This window comes from Dendrobates tinctorius, unplaced genomic scaffold, assembly GCF_039654945.1.
Source record: "Dendrobates tinctorius isolate UK_male_01 unplaced genomic scaffold, ASM3965494v1 ptg000034l, whole genome shotgun sequence".
In the NCBI taxonomy this organism is placed as follows: Eukaryota; Metazoa; Chordata; class Amphibia; order Anura; family Dendrobatidae; genus Dendrobates; species Dendrobates tinctorius.
This window is the reverse complement of record NW_027361702.1, coordinates 18,769,729-18,790,968: the sequence shown is the minus strand read 5'-3', so window position 1 is coordinate 18,790,968 and position 21,240 is coordinate 18,769,729. Positions and strand designations below refer to the sequence as shown.

Below are 21,240 nucleotides of genomic sequence, written 5' to 3'. Positions count from 1 at the left end.
ATAGTTAAAAGCAGCCAGCCCATCGGAGGCTGGCAGCTAAGATCAGCATTCACGTTGCCAGCGTATGATGTCATTGTCATTCATCGGTGAGTCAGCACTTGAAATGGCTGAAGGGGACGTCACCACTGGACCACGGCCGGGTAAGATGGTGGAGGATCATGGGGCACGATGGAGACAAATGGGGCAGGATGAAGACATGGGGCAGGAACATGGGGTATGATGGAGAAAGATGGGGCAGGATCATAGGGCAGCATGGAGACACATGGGGCAGGATGGAGACACGTGGTGCAGGATCTTGAGTCAGGATGGAGACAGATGGGGCAGGATGGAGACAGATGGGGCAGGATCTTGAGGCATGATGGAGACAGATGGGGCAGGATTATGGGGCTGGATGGAGACACATGGGGCAGGATTGAGACACATAGTGCAGGATCATGGGGAAGGATGGAGACAGGTGGGGCCAGATGAAGACACATGATGCAAGATCATGGAGCAAGATGGAGACAGATGGGGTAGAATGGAGCAACATTTTGCAGGATCATGGTACAGGATGGAGACAGATGGGACAGGATGGAGATAGATGGGGCAGAAATATGAGGCAGGATGGAGACAGATGGGGCAGGATGGAGACACATGTTGCAGGATCATGGGCCAGGATGGAGATAGATGGGGCAGGATGGAGACAGATGGGGCAGGATGGAGACAGATGGGGCAGGATGGAGACAGATAGGGCAGGATGGAGTCAGATGGTGCAGGATGGAGACAGATGTGGCAGGATCATGGGGAAGCATGGAGACAGAAGGGACATGATCATGGGTCAGGATGGAAACAGATGGAGCAGGATGGAGACAGATGGGGCAGGATGGAGACACATAGTGCAGGATCATGTGGCAGGATGGAGACACATGGGAAAGGATGGAGACACATTGTGCAGGATCATGGTGCACGATGGAGACAGATGGTGAGATCATATTGGGCAGGATGGGACATCACATGGGGCAAAATGGATACTCATGAGGGCAGGATGGGAAAACATATGGGGCCAGGGTGGTAGAACATATGGCTGGAGCCAGGAATGAGACACAAGGGGGCAAGGATGGGGTATATTATTACTGTAGACTCTAATTAAAGGATATTATTACTGCAGTGATGTATTTTATTTTTTGAGGATTCCGCTTTCAATGGGGGTCCTGTTACTGTGTTTCACTATGTTGCCTTTTTTCTTCATCTTTTGTAGTGTAGAAGTTGGGAAAAAATTAAGTAATGTGCTCTGCAATCGGTGCTCTAGATAACTGTTATTTCCTGCAGAGAGGAGTCCTGGCTTGAAGAAATTAAGGTGGTTTGTGCTGGATGAAGATGAAAAGCAAAGATGAAGGCCTTCATCTAGAGACATCACTGGTGAGGTAGTGTATTACATGTACACACACACACATTTAACACTGTATATTATATACAGAGGTCTTGTGTATAATGTCACTGATAATCACTGTATTACCTGTACACTATATATAGCGCTTGTGTGTATAAAGTCACCGTGATCACTGTATTACCTGTACACTGACACTGTATACTAAGTGCAAATCTCCGTTGTATAATGTCACTTATGGTGATATTAGTATTGTGTTTTTTATTAATTATCAGTATTGTAGTATTTGGTCACTATGTGGTGGTAATATGCTGTCTGGCCAGGGTGTGGTGGTATTTGTCCCCTGTATGTGGTATTATTCGGTCACTATGTGGTTGTAATATGTGGTCCAGTTATGGTGTGGCGATAGTTGTTCCTTGCATGTGGTATTATTCAGTCGCTATGTGATGGTAATATGTGGTCAGGTCATGAAGTGGCAGTATTTGTTCCTTGTATGTAGTATTATTCAGTTACTGTGATGGTAATATGTGGTCTGGTCATGGTGTTACAGTATTTGCCCCTCGTCTTTGATATTATTGGTCATTTTAAAAATTGAAAAGTAAAGAAAAATATACCTAAAGAGAATTGGAAATTTTAACAAATGTTTATTAAGGTACAGTAGAGTAAGGCCCGGCCAGAGGAGTCTACCTTCTTGTGGTGGTGGATTAAAAAATCTTTTGGCCAAAACAAAAGCTGATGGCTATGTATGTGATATGGTCATGGGAACTGTTAATGAGTGATTGGTGAGGATGTGCTGCAGAAGTGGAGTTTTTCCAAGAAAGGGCTGTGGGACTGTGGACGGTTTGAGGGGTGTAGGTGGTGCTGAGGAGGAGCCTGGATGGAGTCTCATGGGGGCCTCGAAAATTTGGCCAGCATGGTGCCCCAAAATTCCTACTGGCAGCCCTGACAGTGGCTCTTTCAATGTGAGCAAAACTTTACTGCATCTCTGCATTATGGTTATCATGTTATTTATCTCACACTCATTGGTTGCTGCTGGAGAGCTGTTGGAAAGCTAGGTTACAACTATGCTCACTTATACAAAGCTGCTATAATGCACCTTTCCTTTGCATTTTATTAATACAATGCAATGTATTGCAAGAAGTAAGGGAGAGGAAGATAAATCAGCTACTAAATTTTTCTTGATTCGCACAAAGTGAACTGCAAAAAAAATTGGGTCCAGGAGGTCCACATTTTTTGTAGAAGTCAAGACGAATAAATTCACTCTTCTGGGCATATCCCTTTATAGATACAAAACTTTTATACAAACTCTATTTAGTAAGTCTTCTACCATTGCTGATTCCAGCTGTTCTAAAACAGTAAAAAAGCTGAACTCTTATTACTATGGTCAATAGTTTGATAAATGAAGTCATATAGTCTCAGTCTGAAAACAAAAACTTACTTTCCGACTGTTTGCTTTTATCGTTTTACTTTTTAGGTTTTTCCTTTTTTTCTTCTTCTCTTTTCTTCCTGACCATATTAAATATAGATTTTTTATAAAACCACGCACTGGCATTGAAGATAAATCTGGTTATGTCTACTTCTTATTTTGAATCATGAACCAGGCAGATGTTCAGTAAGCCAAAAGACTTTAGTGTTTGGCTGAGAAGCTGTAATTACTTACACTGCTAGCTGTATCATTGACGTATGTTATATTTGTTATTCCCTTTCTGAACCTCTTTGGGCTCATACTAGAATATCGGGTCCCATGTTTATGTAAAACCACACACAGCCTGACACGGGAAAAAACGTGCTCTTCCTGGAATGCTGCAATGACGTCACCCACGGCTAATTTAAAACCCCAAATCTTCCCTTTTCCTAGAAGGCTAAGATAACATGTCTGTTCTGACTGCTAGAATGGTCGAACTGATGAGCAGAGCAAATTATACCTATGTACATAAATTCTTCTATATTGTTAATTATTCATCGCAAATATCAAATTCACAGATTTGTTACCTTTTGTATCTGTTGCATGAAATCAGATGAGCAGGACGAAGCAACGGAAAATGAATTTAAAGTCCGGTCATAAATATCCCGTCTTATCTTATGCATTAGGAGCAAATGCATAAAAAAAAAATGGAGCTTTGAAACATATCCCTCTCCTGAAAGGCCATTACAATTACTATTATTCATTTTCCTCTTCGATCACCTGCCTAAACGCTTTTACCTTTGAACACTGAGAGCTGTATCGTTGAGCTGGGAAAAAAAGAATCTAGCAGATGTTAGAATATTCCCAATGAACATGTCCAGAGCGGTATGTTATGTGGCAAAATTAAACTCCTACCATTAATCTAGACGGCAAAGTTAGACTGTTGTTTACCGAGAGTTATCGTTTTGTCAACTTTTCTTTCGCTGTGATGCATGAGCGCTGCGCTATGTGTTTGAGCTAGTAACGTGCAATGAAGATTCAGATTCATCTTCCGTGGCACTGACATACATTATGTTTCAGCTACAATGTTCATTTTCAAAGGAAAACATGAATGTGAGTAAATTATAGAGGAAGAATTTGCTGCAGTAAAAACCTCACTGCTGAATATGAGAAATGTGCAAAGGCGACTTCTACAGCAGAAAAGTAAGGAGAATGGGAATGTATCGAGAAGTAGAATATACAAGAGTCATTATGTGCGCATTACAAGAAAAATACAGTAAATCAAGGGACATTGCAGAAAAGTGTAATACATTGTGTTATATCTAGGGCAGTGTTACTTATAATAATAAATAATTTTTATATAGTGCTAACATATTTCACAGCGCTTTACAGTTTGCACACATTATCATTAGTGTTGAGGATTCCGATACCGCAAGTATCGGGTATCGGCCGATATTCACTGTATCGGAATTCCGATACTGAGTTCCGATACTTTTTGCATATCGATCACTGGAATCGGAAGTTCCCATAATGCTATGAGCTAGTTTGATTTGATTCAGCCAATGACAATCCTCAGAAGTGTGGGCACATCCTGTTAGGCATGTAGGCATGTTAACTAATGGCATGGCTGTGATTGGCTGCTGAAATGATGTCTTGATGAACTATAAAAGCTGCCGCCGCCATTTCTGGTTCACTCTGCTGTGAATTCAGTTAGGGACAGGCTGCTGTTCAAGACTGTGAGGGACAGTTAGAGATAGCGATTTTCCAAATAATATTGTGCTTTACCCAGGCTACATAATCAACCACTGTAGCTTTCTTTTGCCTTGCAGCACTGTTCACAGCTGTCTGCAAGGTCTGTGTGAGTGCAGCTCACGCTGTGTAGTGTGTCCTGCAGCCACGTCTGGTTGTAGGCCACTCAGCGTGTGTCACTGCTTCATACATATTTTTCTTTTTTTGCTGCTCATTTTTCATTCTCCTATTAGTGTGCTTCCATCCGTATCCATATGCGTTGGTTGCAAACACTAGTAGTAGACAGCGGAGCCTCTCTGCAGCCTTTCAGTGCTAGTGCCCAGTTTTCTGCACTGTTCACGGCTGTCTGAGAGGTCTCTGTGTGTGAGTGCAGCTCTCGATGTTGTGTGTCCTGCAGCTACATCTGGTTGTAGGCCGCTCAGCGTGCGTCACTGCCTCACACATATTTTTCTTTTATTGCAGATCATTTTTCATTCTCCTATTAGTGTGCATCTGTAAGGTCAGTGGACCGGGCTGGGGGGTGGTCCCTCTGGGTACCGCGCAGCAACGTATAGACACAAGATGAAGCAAGTTTTGGGTTCAACAGGTCCAAGTTTATTCTCTCACCGTCCGACTGACGGCCCTCACAGTACACCACAATATCTCCTTTACGGCCATCCATATCCAGGGCCGCTTCAAGTGCACCGTACTTTACAGCGGGGACGTACATGTACACACCGTCCCCTCTTCACTCTTCGACGCTCCTGTCAGATCCGTCACTGTGGCCGCCTTAGGCCCGTAAACCAACAGCAGCAGCTGTTCAGGAATAAGCACACTAAGCCCCCCCTTTGTACTTTTCTGCCTATCTTTATCAGTCTACCAAGATGAAGAAGGCAGGGAGTAAGGCACGTGGGCGTGGGCGTGGAGTTTCAGCAGGGAGAGGACGTGGGGATTCTGCAGGGAGAGGACGTGGGGATTCCGTGCCTGCTGTTGGCACCAGTGAGTCAACATCCCCCAGTTTTACCAGGCAACAGTCCTTTATGCGCAGCTTTGTAGGACCTCGCCGTACCCCACTACTGGGGGAGGAACAAATTGAAGCCGTTGTCAGATGGATGGCAGCTAACGCATCGACTTCAATGACTTCCACGTCCTCTTAGGGCCAGAGCACTGAAGAGCAACCATCTGTCTCTTCACCACCTGCCAAAGTGCCCAGGCAGTCAGAGAGCCCTGGACAGGAGCCATCACAGTCTCTGCTTCTGTTCTCTGAATCTGCTGGCTTGGAAAGAGGGGGACAGCCAAGCAGCATTCAAGAATGTGAAGAAAAGGGAGTATGCAATGATGCGCAACTGCTTTGTCCCTCTGAATCTGAAGAGGTGGGTGGGCCAGTGCCTATGGTCAGCACACCTTAGTACGCATCAGATGATGACGAGACTCAGGTGCCACTTTCTGGTGCGTACGGTGCTGTTGAGACTACCCAGGAGAAGCAGGTGTTTGAAGAGGGGAGTGTAGATGATGAGGTCCTTGACCCATCATGGAGTGAGGAACAGGAAGGTGGTGGGAGCAGCTCTGAGTCTGAGGATGAGATTCCCCGAACGGCCAAAACAGGAGGGAGAGGGAGGGGGCAGACTTGGTTTCCTGTAGCCTCCACTTCTGCACCCATTAGGAGCATTCCTCTTCCAAAAGCCAAAACGGGCGCTCCCAAGACTTGCAGTGCGTGGTTCTTTTTTGACACAGTTGCAGATGACATTTGCTTTGTCAAATGCAAGCTGTGCCATCAGAGAGTCAAAAGAGGGAAAAATGTCAGCAACCTCAATACCACAAATATGTGGAAACATGTGCGGACCAAGCACGAGCTGGAGTTACACAGACACACTGAAGACATAGGCAAACGTACAGCACCACCTACCACCTCTTCAGCTCGTGTTGGGGCCTCTTCCTCAAGCTCACACACAGCTGGTTCGGCTTCCTCACAGGATCGCCAAGGAAGAAACTCTGGCACTGTTGTTCAGAGAACCAGTGACATTCCACCCACAGCACCATGTTCCCAGTCATCCTCACACTCCCAGGCCACTCTACAGCCATCGGTAGCACAGGCATGGGATAAAAGGCGGCCATACTTGGCAAACCATTCCCGAGCACAGGCTCTGAATGCTGGCATTGCCAAACAACTGGCCCTTGAAATGCTCTCATTCAGGCTGGTGGAGACTAACACCTTCCGGAACTTCATGGCATTGGCAGTCCCACAATACACCATGCCCAGCCGCTTTTATTTCAGCAGGCAAGCCATCCCTGCCCTGCATAAGTATGTGGAGGGAAAAATAAAACATGCGCTACTAAACGCCGTCAGTAGCAAGGTCCACCTGACCACCGATGTGTGGACCAGTAACCATGGACAGGGACGATACCTTTCCCTCACTGCCCATTGGGTCAATGTTGTGGAGCCGGGTATAGATCTGCAGAGTGGCGCTGTACGTGTTCTGCCAACTCCACGGATTGCAGGAATCCAGTCTGTACACATAGACTCCTCCTCCTACTCAAGTTCCTCTGAAACGGCGCAGCAGGAGCCTGTTACGACCGATATGAGCACAGCCGTGGCCAAACGTCAACAGGCCATACTCAAATTAATTTTTGGGGGGAATCGAAGCCACACAGCGCAGGAGCTCTGGAATGGCATCAAGCAGGAGAGCGACGTGTGGTTTGTGCCAGCGAATCTCCAGCCGGGCTTGGTAGTGTGTGATAATGGCCAAAATCTGGTGGCAGCTCTTGGCCTAGGCCACCTCACTCACATCCCATGTCTGGCACATGTGCTAAACTTGGTCATGCAGAGCTTTCTGAGGGACTATCCAGATCTTGATGCACTGCTGCACAAGGTCCACATAGAGTGCGCTCACTTGCGGCGTTCCAGCACGGCAAGATCGCGCCTTGCTGCTCTCCAGCGCCGATTACGCCTTCCTGAACATCGCATCATATGTGACCTACCCACCAGGTGGAATTCAACGTAACATATGTTGGAGCGGTTGTGTGAGCAGCAGGCAGCAGTAATGGAGTACCGCATCAGGCGCAAACAAGTCGCACTGTGCGCCGGTCACACTTCAGCGCCACTGAGTGGGCCTCTATGAAGGACATCTGCCTCGTTTTGCGTGCCTTCGATGATTGCACGCGGATGGCGAGTGCAGATGATGCACTAGTCAGCATGACTGTCCTCCTTATCTGCCTGCTTCAAAAAACACTGCAATCACTAAGGGAGGAGGTTTGGAAGAGGTGGAGGATGAGGAGTCACAAATGCCATCTGCTGCTGGACAGTCTGCGCTACGTGGTTCCTCACAAAGGCCTAGGCAGGGGACACTTTGTGAGGAGGATGAGGAGGAGTCAATGGTGGAGGAAGACATCTCTCCAGAGGAGGGAGGTACACAGTGCTCTAGACAGTATGTACAGCGAGGGTGGGGTGATGCAGAGCAGGCAGGGATGATGCCTCAAGCAGGGGACAGCGTTTCTTGGGCAGTTGGGAGTCTGCAGCACATGGTTGATTTCATGCAGCAGTGCCTGAAAAACGACCGCCACATCGCCCACATTCTCAACACAGCTGATTATTGGGTGTAAACCTTCCTAGATCCTCGCTACCGGGACAACTTACAAAGCCTCATAACACTGCTGAATCGGGAGAGTAAAATGCGGGAGTACCAAGACACACTGGTGCAGTACATCATGTTCTCCATTCCACCCGAGAGCAGTGCTTCTAGTGCTTTACAAAGCAGCTCTGTGCGTCGAGGCAGTAGAGGAAGCTCTGCACAAAGAGGGAGCAGAGGCAGAGACTCAGCACAAGGCAAGACCAGTATGGCCCAAATGTGGCAAAGTTTTGTGTGTTGGCCACAAATGTCTACACCATCACAGATGGCTCCAGTCAGCAGGAGGCAACGTTTCCGTCAGATGGTGACAGACTACATGTCTTGCCCTGTCAGTGTACTCCCAGACGGCTCTTCCCCCTTCAAGTTTTGGGTCTTTAAGCTGGATACATGGCCAGAGCTTAGCCAGTATACATTGGAGGTGCTGGCTTGCCCTGCTGCCAGTGTAATATCGGAAAGCGTCTTTAGTGCCGCAGGTGGTGTACTAACAGACCGTCGCCCGCGACTGTCCTCCGATAATGTTGATCGGCTTACTTTTCTGAAAACGATCAAGGCCTGGATCTCGCCAGAATTTGCCAGTCCTCTTTCAGAATAAATAATTGGTTGGCAACAGTATCCAGGTCTTCTGTTGTGTTCATGTTTCTACCACCTGAACTGTAATCCCTGGGCTTCAACACTAGCTCCTGTGTTAGTGGGGTTCAGTAATGCCAGCTGCTCCCCTGCTGTGTGGACGGCAATATCTCCTACTGCCTCCTCATTCAAACTACATCACCTATAAAACTTGCTGCAATTAGGCCTCAGCCTGCTCCATGACTGATCCTGGGCTTCAACACAGCCAGTTGTTGCTTGGAAGTGCCGTCTGCACAGAGAGAAACACATGCTCCAGTGTTAGTGGGGTTCAGTAACGCCAGCTGCTTCCCTGCTGTGTGGACGGCAATATCTCCTGCTGCCTCCACATTCACACTACCACCGATTTCAAACTTGTTCCAATTAGGCCTCTGGCTCCACTCTATCTCTAGTATTTCCCCTGGCCTCCAACCCCGCCAGTTACTGCTCAGAAGTGGCGCCTGCACAATCAACATTTGTTCCTGTGTTACTGGGGTTCAGTAACGTCAGCTTAACCCCAGATGTGTGTCCGGCAATGTCTCCTGCTCTGTCCACATTCCCACTAATATTAGTGGGAATGTGGACAGAGCAGGAGACATTGCCGGACACATATCAGGTGAACAGCTGACGTTACTGAACCCCAGTAACACAGGATCAAGTGTTGATTGTGCAGACTGGCGGGGTTGGAGGCCAGGGGAAATACTAGAGACAGAGTGGAGCCAGAGGCCTAGTTGGAGCACGTTTTAAATCAGTAGTAGTCTACAACAGATATTAAACTTGATGAAATTAGGCCTCAGCCTACACCCTGATTGACCCTGGGCTCCAACATCGCCAGTTGCTGTTCAGAAGTGTCTTTGGCACAGGTACTCCCTCCTTCCCATCCTGGTTCCAGCACGCCTGCTGTTTTCGGGGAGTGTCAGCGTCACTTTGCCACCAATACGTTGTCCTGTTGTGTTGCGGTCGGGTTAGTCGAGCCTATGGTGCCTGCAGTTTAGGTGCTTTCTATGTGAGCTGTGGGTTCTGGTAATAAAGGCTGGTTCCGTAGTGCCAATAGGACAAGCACCCCCTGTAGGACTGTGGGTTTCGGTAACTGCGGCCGGCTCGCGGCCTTGCAACTTTGTTTATCATGGGTACCTTCTGCTACCCATCCGGGCTCCAGCACCGTCAGCTGGTTCTCGGCAGTGCCTTTGGCCGAGGTGCCTCCTCTGTATCCGAGTTCCAGCAACGTCTGCTGGTCCTTGGTAGTGCTTTGTAGCACAGGTACCTCCTGCTTAGCAACCGTGTTCCAGCACCGTCAGCTGGTCCACAGTTGGGCCATTGGCTCTTGTTCCTTCTGCTGCCCCTCCGGATTCCAGCACCGTCAGCTGGTCCTCGCTAGTTCCATTTGCTCTTGTTCCTTCTGCTAACCATCCGGGTTCCAGTACCGTCAGCTGGTTCTCAGCAGTTCCTCAGCCTTCTTGTACCTTCTGCTACTTTTCCAAGTTCGAGCTTGTGGAAATGGTTTTTGGTTCTCACTCTGGATCTCCCTGATGACAACCCTGAAGACGACGACCCTGAAGACCACACCGAAGAAGACCAAAAAGATGACCCTGAAGAAGATGACCAAGAGGACAAAGAACATGAAGACAACCACCAAGATTCAGAACAACAAGAGACAGAAGACCAAGAAGCAGAAAAACCAAAAGCAGAAGAACATTAAGCCTAAGACTAAAAATCTGAGCAAATGATATTATCTAAATTATAAGCAGAAGAAGACTAAGCAGTGTATGGGGGTGAGTCCGTTCCTCCTTGTGGTGCCCCTGGAAAATGCCTGCTGCTGCAGGCCAAACTGAACATGGACATATATCCTGTTGTAAAACTTTTGTGACATGCAGAACGGAAGGTGTAATCTTCAAACCTTTATAGATAACAACTACAGGAATGACTGTCACAAATAAGAATATGATGAAGAAGAAGAATAGGAAGAAGCTGAAGAAGTAGAATATGAAGAAGAATAATAGTTGAATAAGAAGAATATGAAGAATGTAAAAAAAAAAGAATAATAGGAAGAAGGTGAAGAAGAAGATGAATAAGGTGAAGAAGAAGTTGATGAAAAAGATGCTGCTGCTGAGGATCATGAAGGAGAAAGTGTGGGAGAAGTAAAAAAAGAAGGTGAAGAGCATGGAAGTAGTGAAACATACATATCTGACAAAATATAAAAGAGGTTAACATAGTCAATATCTTTGTAACTCCGAACGTCTTTAAAAAAAAAAATATATATATTCCTGCTATTCCATTTGATTGGGCTAAACCTCTATGCCTTTAATGTTTCCTCCACCTCCCCCAATACATTATACATTATTATTAGTTGTTTTGCTTCATGTAGAATTAACCTAAAAGGAAAGAAAGGGTTTTTTAATTCCGATATTTCTGTCCCATTTACTTGAATGGGTCTTCCAGGATCAGAATCGGCGATACCTGATACTTTTTGGATATCGACCGATCCAATATTTTTCAGTATCGAATGGTATCGCTCAACACTAATTATTGTCATTGTCCCCCCGATGGGGCTCACAATCTAAATTCCCTATGTCTTTGGAATGTGGGAGGAAACCAGAGTACCCGGAGGAAACCCACACAGAACATACAAACTCCTTGCAGGAGTCCTTGGTGGGATTCGAACCCAGGACTCCAGCACTGCAAGGTTGCAGTGCTATCCACTGAGCCACCGTGCTGCCCACACTGCAGGTCCTCCTTATATTGGCATTGTGTGAAGGTGAAGGGAACAAGGGCGCTATATTCTTTATTCCCCTGCTTTCTTTCCCCCATTGTTGCTTCTTCTTGGAGTAGAGATTAGCGAACTTGTTTGGAAAACGTTCACCGAATCTAAATGTGTCATTCGGTAATTCGGCATTCAGGTTGGATACCCATCGTTAGAGAAGAACAAACTTGAGCGTATTCGAATGTGCCATATTCATGCCGAATTTATGCTTGGCAATAATTTCCAAACATATTTGCTCATATGGCACAACTAGGGATAAGCGAATATGTTGTGCAAACGGTCGTCAAACATAAGTTCGTCAAACATAAATTTGGCACAAATATGGCACATTCGGATTCGGTAATCGTTCGCTCATCTCTTGTCGTGAGTATCCAACCTGCCGGACGAGGAACTAGATGACTAAAGCAGCCAGGTGCATCTTTGACTTCTTATTCATTGTCAAAGGTTCCTAAACTGAGCGCAGCAGTCATGATTAGTTTGCTTCTCCCACAGCTCTCCACCTTTCCTTCCACTTGTAATTTTGTGAGAGAAAAGAAAAAGACGTGCTGATGGAATTCTGCCAAATTTAAAATAGTGACCCCCAGTAAAAGCAAATAAAAATAAATAGTAACATAATAAATGCTAATCTTTTTCCCTACATTCCTAAAGCTCCCCCATCTGTTGTAATGACCAGGCCGAACGTTCCCTGCTATCCACCCCCCACACGGTGTCTGCTGCCAAAGGAATTATGACACACACTGGTCTCGGGGATAAAAGTTGCTTTTACTTCAGCAGGAACGGGAATTATAATTTGGAACAAATAAGGAACAGTCTCTCATGGGTAGTCCACGGCAATTACAGTTCACACTTAGATGCTGAGATGTGATTGGGGTCTGGAGCTTTAAGAGCACTGGACAGTATCTTTTGGTATTTTACAGAGGGAGGTAGACGCAGCAATTAGAGGTTACAGACCTGTACTTAGGGTTATCTCCACAGTGTGTCACGGCACATGCACAAGTACTTAGAGGTGAATGTAGAAACTGTGGTGAATCCTGTCATAAAGACTTTAGATGTGGTGAATCCTGTCAGCAATACTTTACATGTGGTGAATCCTGTCAGCAATACTTAACATGTGGTGAATCCTGTCAGCAATAGAATGATGTCTGTACAGGTTAGAGGGAACTTAGACATTTATGCCTTCAGGAGATCTTGAGGTAAAAACCTCCCCCACGTGTGTTCTGCTCTCCCTGAAGGCATCCCTCAGACTAATGAACATTCTAGACTTGCCTGGAAAAACAGCTACTCCTATTGACCATGTGACTAGGAGCTGGCCAATAGGAGACCTGTCATGATCCAAGGTGGATCTGACAAGTAAATGGACAAAGTGAACTTTTTTTCCTTTGACTTGGTGCCAAAGTGGGTTGATTGCCCCCCGGTGGCCATTAGAATTGTTACACGTGGTGTTGCTTGTTCTAAGTTGCCCCGGTGGTGGTGAGTGGTATTACACTTTTGGTTTAATGTGCACGTAATTATAAATCAGGTGTGAGGCTCTATAAAAGAGTGTCAGGTGTGTTTGGTCACTGTTGGTGATAGTTAGTCATTCACAAGGAAGCCTGGGTGATGAAGGAGCTGAATGAGAGTCCTGGGCAGCCCCAGAGGGGTTGAGTCAGCTATGAAGTCTGCAGGGAGTGCTGGCATGGATTGGTGGAGTCCAACGATGTGGTCTGCAAGAAGGACTGGCATGGCGTGGTGGAGTCGCAGTTTATGGTGTCAGCAGGAAGTGCTTGCATGGCTTGGTGGAGTGGCGACTATGGTGAGAGTTGCACTCAGCATGCTGGACTTGGTTGCTGAAAACTGGACTCAAGCATGCTGGACTTATTGGCAGAAAAGTTGGACTCAAGCATGTTGGACTTTTTGGCAGAAGCTGGACTCATCTTTGGGACTCTGTTTACTGGGCAGCTTCAACTGGTGGTGGACTCTGCTCCAAGGCTGCACTAGTGTGATGGATCCGGTTATGGTGATGGATCCAGTTGGAGATGATGCACGCAGGTGGTAGGCTCTGTTGCTAGGAGCGTATGCAACAGAGCAAAGCTAAGTGGTGTTCCCCTGTATTGTCATTTTCCCTTATGTGTGTTTAGTGCAGTGGTGGGATTAGTTTCCGCACCGACCAATTCTCTAGTGAGGGTTTAGGTGCAGGGCGAGTCAGGGTTTGAGGTACGTGTGCGTCGCCCGGTGCAGAACCAGCATAGGGAACTTTAGGAGTGCATGGACACTGGCTCAGGGGAGTACAGGAGGTCTCCACGTCCCTATTCCCTATCGCAGGGCCAACCATTGTTATTGTTACCCAGGTTTCCCCTTTATTATTTAAATTCGCCTTACTGGAGACGGGGTTTCCAGATTACTCTATATATAACGTGTATTACCTAAATTTGCCAGTTGGAGGCGGTGTATCCAGCTGCACATTTTATTATTTAAATTCGCCCTACTGGAGGCGGTGTATCCAGGGTCATGACAAGACCGAATTCACTACTCAGATCCTTACAAAGCACTAATTTAGTCATTGTACACTTTCACCATTAGATAGTGACAGTACACAGCAAACGAGAAATGCATTGCATCTAAAATGAAGGTGACTAGAAATGGATAATTACAGCTCACAAATAATGTTAGAGAGTGAGCAGTAGTGTACAGAAGCTACTCACAATTCAGTATTACTTAAAGGGACGGACACACTCTGGACTGGGTCACTACATACTTCCCCTCTGAAGATAAACCATCCTCGGCGACTGTGCGAGTGGTGGACTACTAAAGAGGGAAATATACAGGTAATGTAAAGCAACACCAAGGCAAGCATGCTCAGACATATGGGAGAACAATATGCAATAAACATCTGCAAAACATGAAGGTGGAAGTGCCAGTGTGAAATAGTCTCTTTCGGCAATATACTATCGTCCATATGAAAGGCTCTGGAGAGGCAATTTAGTGGCAACCACAGTCCATAATAAGTCCACGGCTACATAGGAAAATAATGCAAACAATAAGCAAAGTGCATGGTGTATTATCTAGTTGCAGAGGTGTAAACATTATTAAACTGACTAGCTAACTAAATATACATATGAAACAGGATATTATTTTTTTTTTAGTCTCTGTAGAGGACTGGAAGTGTTCCCTTTGTGCTTCGCTCTGAACACCTCAACCTTTCATCTTCCTCTTGAGCAGGAATGAAACAGTCTGCTGGGTTCAGGTGGGATTGGCAAAGGAGCAACAACTATAGCAGGAATCGAGACGGAGACATATTGATAGCACGGGAGGATAAATTGATAGTGGAAAGGAGACTCTTCCACCATGGGTTGTCTGGGTGATGGCTCCAAGGTAGGATTTGGTGTGTAAACCGGTATGATTTGTGGAGGAGGTGAGGACATCACCAGTGGATTCTCTTTTGTACATAACTTCATGCGGTTTCTGCACACCGTCTGTGGGGGCCATTCCGGGTTTCTTCACTTCATACACATCGCACTCCGGATATATGATAGCTGTAATAGTGTAGGGCTCTGTTTCAAAGAGTGAATCGAGTTTCCCTAAGGTGGCACTTCTTTAGCCAGACTTTGTCTCCAAGGTGAAGTGGGGAAGCATAAGTTCTTTGATTGTAGCTGTCATCCTGTTGATGGTGAGCTTCGCCCATGCGGTGATCAACAATCTGCTGGGCTTCATGTATTCTTTGCTGATGCTCTGAGACCCAATCAGTTATAGGCAGGGGATTGATCACATCGGGAACCTGGATTCCCAAAGCACGATCTTTTGTGAGTTGACCTTGACTTCCAAACATCAAGTATTATGATGAGTAGCCGGTAGAACAATGTACAGTATTGTTGCAGGTTTGGACTAACTCATCAAGTAGTTGAGGCCATTATAATAATCTTAATAATAATCTTTATTTTTATATAGCGCTAACATATTCCGCAGCGCTTTACAGTTTGCACACATTATCATCACTGTCCCTGATGGGGCTCACAATCTAAATTCCCTATCAGTATGTCTTTGGAATGTGGGAGGAAACCGGAGTGCCCGGAGGAAACCCACGCAAACACGGGGAGAACATACAAACTCCTTGCAGATGTTGTCCTTGGTGGGATTCGAACCCAGGACCCCAGCCACTGAGCCACCGTGCTGCCATTCAGCTTGTTTGATTACAGATGCTGTTCAAAGCATATTGATGAAGGTCTGGTTGACTTTCTCACAAAGGCCATTCCCTTGTGGATGATAGGCAGTGGTTTTTAGCTTCTTGCACCCATGGAATTGGCAGAGTTCTTGAAATAGTTGGGACTCAAAGGCAGGTCCACGGTCTGTGAGGACTGCTTCAGGGCAACCGTAATGTCTCACATATTCGTGGTAGAAGGTGATAGCTGTAGTCCGAGCTGTAAGGTCTTTCACCGGTATAATGGCAACCCACTTAGCATACGTTTTTTTGCAGTGTGCGCGTGGGCGCACAAAATGCATCCTGTTGCATTTTTTGTGCGTCTGACTTGCCCCCAAAAAACGCATGCGCACGCAATGCATTTTTTTTACAGCAAAACACCCATTAAAGTCTATGGGTGCACATACGTGCACATTGTAATGCACACGTATGCGCAAAAAAACATGCGTTTTTTAAAAAAAAACCGCAAAAAATGCACACAAACGCATGATGCGGTTTTTTCATGCGTTTATGTGCGCAAGAAGCGCGCAGCAAAAAAAATGCAAGTGTGAAAGTAGCCTTAGTGAGATTGCAAGCTGAACATGCGCTACACCAATTCCCTATATCTGAACGCATCCCAATCCAATAGAAGCGTTGGTGTATGGTGTATTCAGTTTTGTGTACGCCAAAGTGCCCAGACTGGTCATGGTAGGCATTGAGAACAATTCTGGCATCTTGCCGTGGGATTAGAATCTGATGTAATCTTTTATCTGAAGCAGGGTCCAGGAAATTGCACAAGATCAAGCACTTTTGAATGAAGAATCTTTTGTGCTGTCTCCATAGACGATTAAGCTCAACATCAGGGCATCGTCTGCGTCGTCAGGCAGGTATTCTCCCAGTAGTCTGGTATTCATACATCTCTTTTAGGACACGAGACTCCTTTTGAAGGGTTTGCCATCTCAATGGATCTTTGGACAAATCCAGTTTTGGTTGAGACTGCATCAGTTTGTGTAGCAGCAGTGGCGTTCTGTGTAGCAAATCTTTGATAGAAAGGAGGCATTTCGACATCTTCCCAAAGATCTTCCTCAGGAGACTCTTCTCCTATGGGCAAACGAGATAACACATTGATGTTGATCTTGCCACTGCGATACTTAAATGTCAAAGCAGAAACTCGCCAATCTTGAAGCACATCTCTGCTCCAGAGCACATAGCCATGCAGTATTAAGGTGAGCGAGAGGACTATTGTCCGTGTAAATGGTGAAGGGGGTAGCCGCGAGGTAATCTTTGAACCTCTCGGTGATGGCCCACACAAGATCTAGAAGCTCTAACTTGAATGAGCTGTAATTGTTATCATTCCTCTCAGCGCCTCTCAAGCTTCGGCTGGCATAGGCAATGACTCTCTCTTTGCCATTCTGGACTTGTGATAGTACCGCCCGAGGCCTTGATAGCTGGCATCAGTGTAGAGACAGAAAGGGTGGTTGTAGTCAGGATATGCCAGAATTGGAGGGGAAGTTAGTAAGCTTTTCAGCATCTGAAAGGCAATTTCTTGTCGTTCAGACCAATCAATTGGAAGTCTTCTGTCGTAGTGTTCTCTAGGGCAACCTCGTAGCAGTTCTGTAAGGGGTTCTGCTATTTGTGCAAAATGAGGGATGAAGTGGCGGTAGTAGCCTGCAAACCCTAGGAAACTCTTGACTTCTTTCATAGTTCTTGGAGTATCCCAGTCAGTTACAGCTAATATTTTGTCAGGATCAGGCTGGATACCTTCGGCACTTACAACATGACCCAGGTATTTGACTTCGGCTTGAGCAGATAGCACTTTGATGGTTTTAGTTTCAGGCCATGTTCAATGAGTACCTGGAATAATTCTGCAAGATGGCATAAGTCTTCTTCATAAGTACGGGAATACACGATCATATCATCGAGATATAACATTACACTTTGGAAGCTGAGGTGACCAAGACATCTCTCTATGAGTTGCTGAAATGTAGCAGGGGCAGTGCATAACTCAAATGGCATACTGTCGAACTTGTAGAGTCCCATCAGGGTGGTGAAGGCTGTCTTTTCTCTATCTGCAGGAGCCATGGGTACCTGGCAATAGCCACTGGTCAAGTCAAGAGTGGAGAAATATGCAGCTGAGCCAAAAGTCATGATGGATTCTTCAATCCATGGAAGAGGACATGCGTCTTTATGCATAACGCTGTTCAGCTATCTGTAGTCGACACAAAACCTGATGTTACCATCTTTCTTCTTCACAAGGATGATTGGTGCAGCCCATGGGCTTTGACTTTCTCAAATGACTTTAGAATCTTTCATCTTTTTTAACAGCGTCTTTACTTGCTGATAGTTAGCAGGAGGTACTGGACGGTGTCTTTCCTTGATAAGAGGATGATTACCTGTTTGGATTCTGTGTTGTATCAGGGATGTCCTATCAAAGTCAAGTGGGTGCTTGCTGAAAGCTTTGGTGACACCCTGGATGTGTTTGATGGGAGTGTTAGCATCCCCAACATTAAGTTCATTCCACCAGAAAGTAGTGGGTGTATTAGAGCCTTTGGGAGCGGCTTTCGACTTTTGATGAGCAAGTGTCTCATCATTTAGGATGTCTTCAGGATCAAAGCTGTACAGTTGAGAAACTGAATTAAAGTTGTATAGCTCAATGGGTGCATCACTCAGGTTGATTAGCCGTACTGGAACCGTTTGAGACAGTGACGATATTTCTGGCAGCTTTTATCAGTGGCTGTCCTTCATTTGGGATGGAGTCGAGAAGTGCTTCATAGTCGTCGTTGTTAATTCCTGGTCGGGCTGAGCACCAGACTAAAGTCTCGCTGTTGGCCGACAAGGCAACTGGTAGTGTGTCGGTGTAAGCACACGGCAGATCTCACCTTTACAGTTGGCAAACTTCTGTTTGGCGCAGAGCACTTTGATGGTCCATTGAACAGATTTCCTGTAAGGGGGAGAAGTAGAAGGGAGAGAAGCATTCAAGGCAGCAAGCAATTCAGGAAACACATGACGCATAACATTCATGCCTACTGCTGTTGTATCTCCCTTAGCCTCAGTAACAATTACACCTTGACCTGGTAGCTTACGATCCCCAATTTGGATGATGGTTTCCCAATAGCCTAGCTGGGGAGCAGATTGACCATTATTTGCAATCACAAGTAACTTCGCTTTGCCCACTGGATTCAGAATATCATAGTCCCAATTCTTCTCAAAAGTTCGGTGGTCGATGGTGGTCTAACAAAGCTTCTAAGGGTACACCATCAATGCATATGGTTATATACGGGCATTTGGAGACAAACCGGGAGACTCATTGTGACTGTCCGTCTGGGCCTTTGGATTCATCTCCTGAGGGGCGGCCCTTGGCCTTAGCGGTGACCCGTTTAACTTATAGCATTGATACTTATAGTGCTCAGGACACTCACAATAAGTACTGTACACACAATCTCCAGATGGAAGCCCTCCAGCACCTGGGGGACTAGAACGTGGTTTTGGGGACACTGCCCGACTTACGGATGACTCGCGTGGTGCAGGGGATTGGCTTTTTAGTTCCTTTAAGTCTTGGCATAGAGTCAAGGACTTGGACAAGTGCATCTCTGGTAATAAGAGTATGACCGAGATTAGTGGCTGGCACGTACGTTGTGGCCTGCATAAATGGAGCAGGTGAAGGTGGAGATACAGTGGATATTCCGGCAGCCAGGTCTAGAGAACAAGGAACAGGAGCATAGCTGGGACAAGGCGAGTCATTACCCACTACCCACAAGGCTTGAGCTTTAAAGTCTAAGAAAGTCATGCTGGTGTTTTGTGCTGCTAGCATGCAGAGTTGACTTTGTACGAGTCTGAAATCCACACCTTCTATGAATCAGTCAGAGATTATGTTTTCTGTAACAGTAGGATCTAGTTTGTCTATTTGCTGTAAAGCCCTGCATGCAGACTAAAGGGCTAATGCGTAGTCCCGGAGGATCTCACCTGGTTCCTGACATCGGTTGTAAAATTTTAGATGAACCTCGGTAGGCGACTGGAGCTCAAATTCTTTTCACAGGCGGGTGAGGATCTCTTCTACTCTGGTCTTTCCAGTATATGGCCAGGAACAGACTTCTTCAGCCGCTGGACCTTCAAGCTGACCGAGGAGAAGTTTTACCCGCTGACAGACAGAAAGTGAGAAGAGTTCAAGAGTGTACATTAGTTTTTCTTTGAACCCAGCAAGTGTATCGGGATTGTCAGAGACACCGCACTGAACTTGCTCACTGAGCCAGTGCGCGTGTCCTGAGTAAAGCGATCAGTGCTCAAAGCTACCTGTGGAGCGGGCAGCAACCAAGTAGATGTGTAATTCACACCCGCAGGACCTGAAGCACGTGACTGCTAGAGGCGTGGCCTAAACTCCACAGAGCTAGGAGCTGCAAGACAATTCCTAGCAGAGTAACTGCGAGACAAAGTTACCAAGGGGCATAGACAGTGAGAATAGTCAGGACGTAGCCAATGAGTCACACACAGAGATAGCTGCAAGGTACCAGAGGGGCGAGCAGAGAGTAGTCAGGTCACAGGCAATGAGTCATACACAGATAGTTGCAAGGTACAAGAGGGGCGAGCAGAGAGTAGTCAAGTCACAGGCAATGAGTCATACACAGATAATAACGCAGTACAAAATCAACAGGCAAACTCACAACGGGAAACAGAATCGGGTCAGAACCATATAAACAAGCTATAGCAACAAACAGGCACACGGGGGTCAGTACACTCGGCCAAAGGCAAAAGTATAACTGGCAGGGATTGAAGCTACCCAGGGGTTTATGAAGCTCTCCCAGAACCAGAAAGAGGCCACAATCATTAACCCCAAGTGTGCAGGTCAAAACCTGCACAGAGCTCCAGACATTAACCCCCAGTGTGCAGCTCAAAAACCTGCACTGGGATCATGACAGTACCCCCCTCTCAACGGGGGGCCTCTGGACCCCCAGGTTTCCCCGGGTACTTGGCATGGAACGCCTGAACCAGGCGATCTGCATGTACCGAGCGAGCAGGGACCCATGAGCGCTCTTCTGGTCCATATCCCTTCCAGTGGACCAGGTACTGCAAAGAGCGGCGCACCCGCCGAGAGTCCACAATATGTCCGACCTCATACTCCAATTGACCCTCCACCAGCACTGGAGGAACAACAGTCTCAGAGTTCTCTTTGACAGATCCTGCTGGTTTCAACAGAGACTTATGGAACACATTAGATATTTTTAAGGAGGCGGGGAGACGCAACCTATATGCCACAGGGTTGACTATCTCCATAATCTCGTACGGACCAATGAACTTTGGTCCCAACTTAACTGATGGTACCTTTAAGTTGATGTTACTCGTGGAGAGCCAAACCTTCTCTCCCACCTGAAACATGTCTCCCGAGGCTCTCTTTTTGTCCGCAAAATATTTGTATTTCCCCTGGGCTCGAGAGATATTACGCCGGACTTCAGCCCAGAGGTTTTTTAACCATTGAACGGACCCCTCTGCTCCTGGACAACCGGAATCCACCCGAGAAAACTCCCCAAAATGCGGATTAAAGCCATAGTTAATCAGGAATGGGGACATGTTGTTAAAAGCGAATTCAGCCAACGGTAACGCATC

At 46.4% G+C, this 21,240-nt stretch overlaps 1 protein-coding gene across 1 annotated transcript in view; it reads right to left on the bottom strand.

Annotated features, from left to right (window-relative positions):
- The window catches only part of LOC141087578 (uncharacterized), a 65,680-nt gene extending 46,251 nt beyond the window's left edge, over positions 1-19,429 (bottom strand). The window contains exons 1-3 of the mRNA XM_073573176.1: positions 19,275-19,429; positions 18,522-18,583; positions 18,036-18,326 (exon numbers count right to left, since the gene is read on the bottom strand). Of these exons, the coding sequence (XP_073429277.1) occupies positions 18,036-18,326; positions 18,522-18,583; positions 19,275-19,429 (508 nt within the window). The remainder of the gene's footprint in view (positions 1-18,035; positions 18,327-18,521; positions 18,584-19,274) is intronic.
- Positions 19,430-21,240: the final 1,811 nt, after the last annotated feature.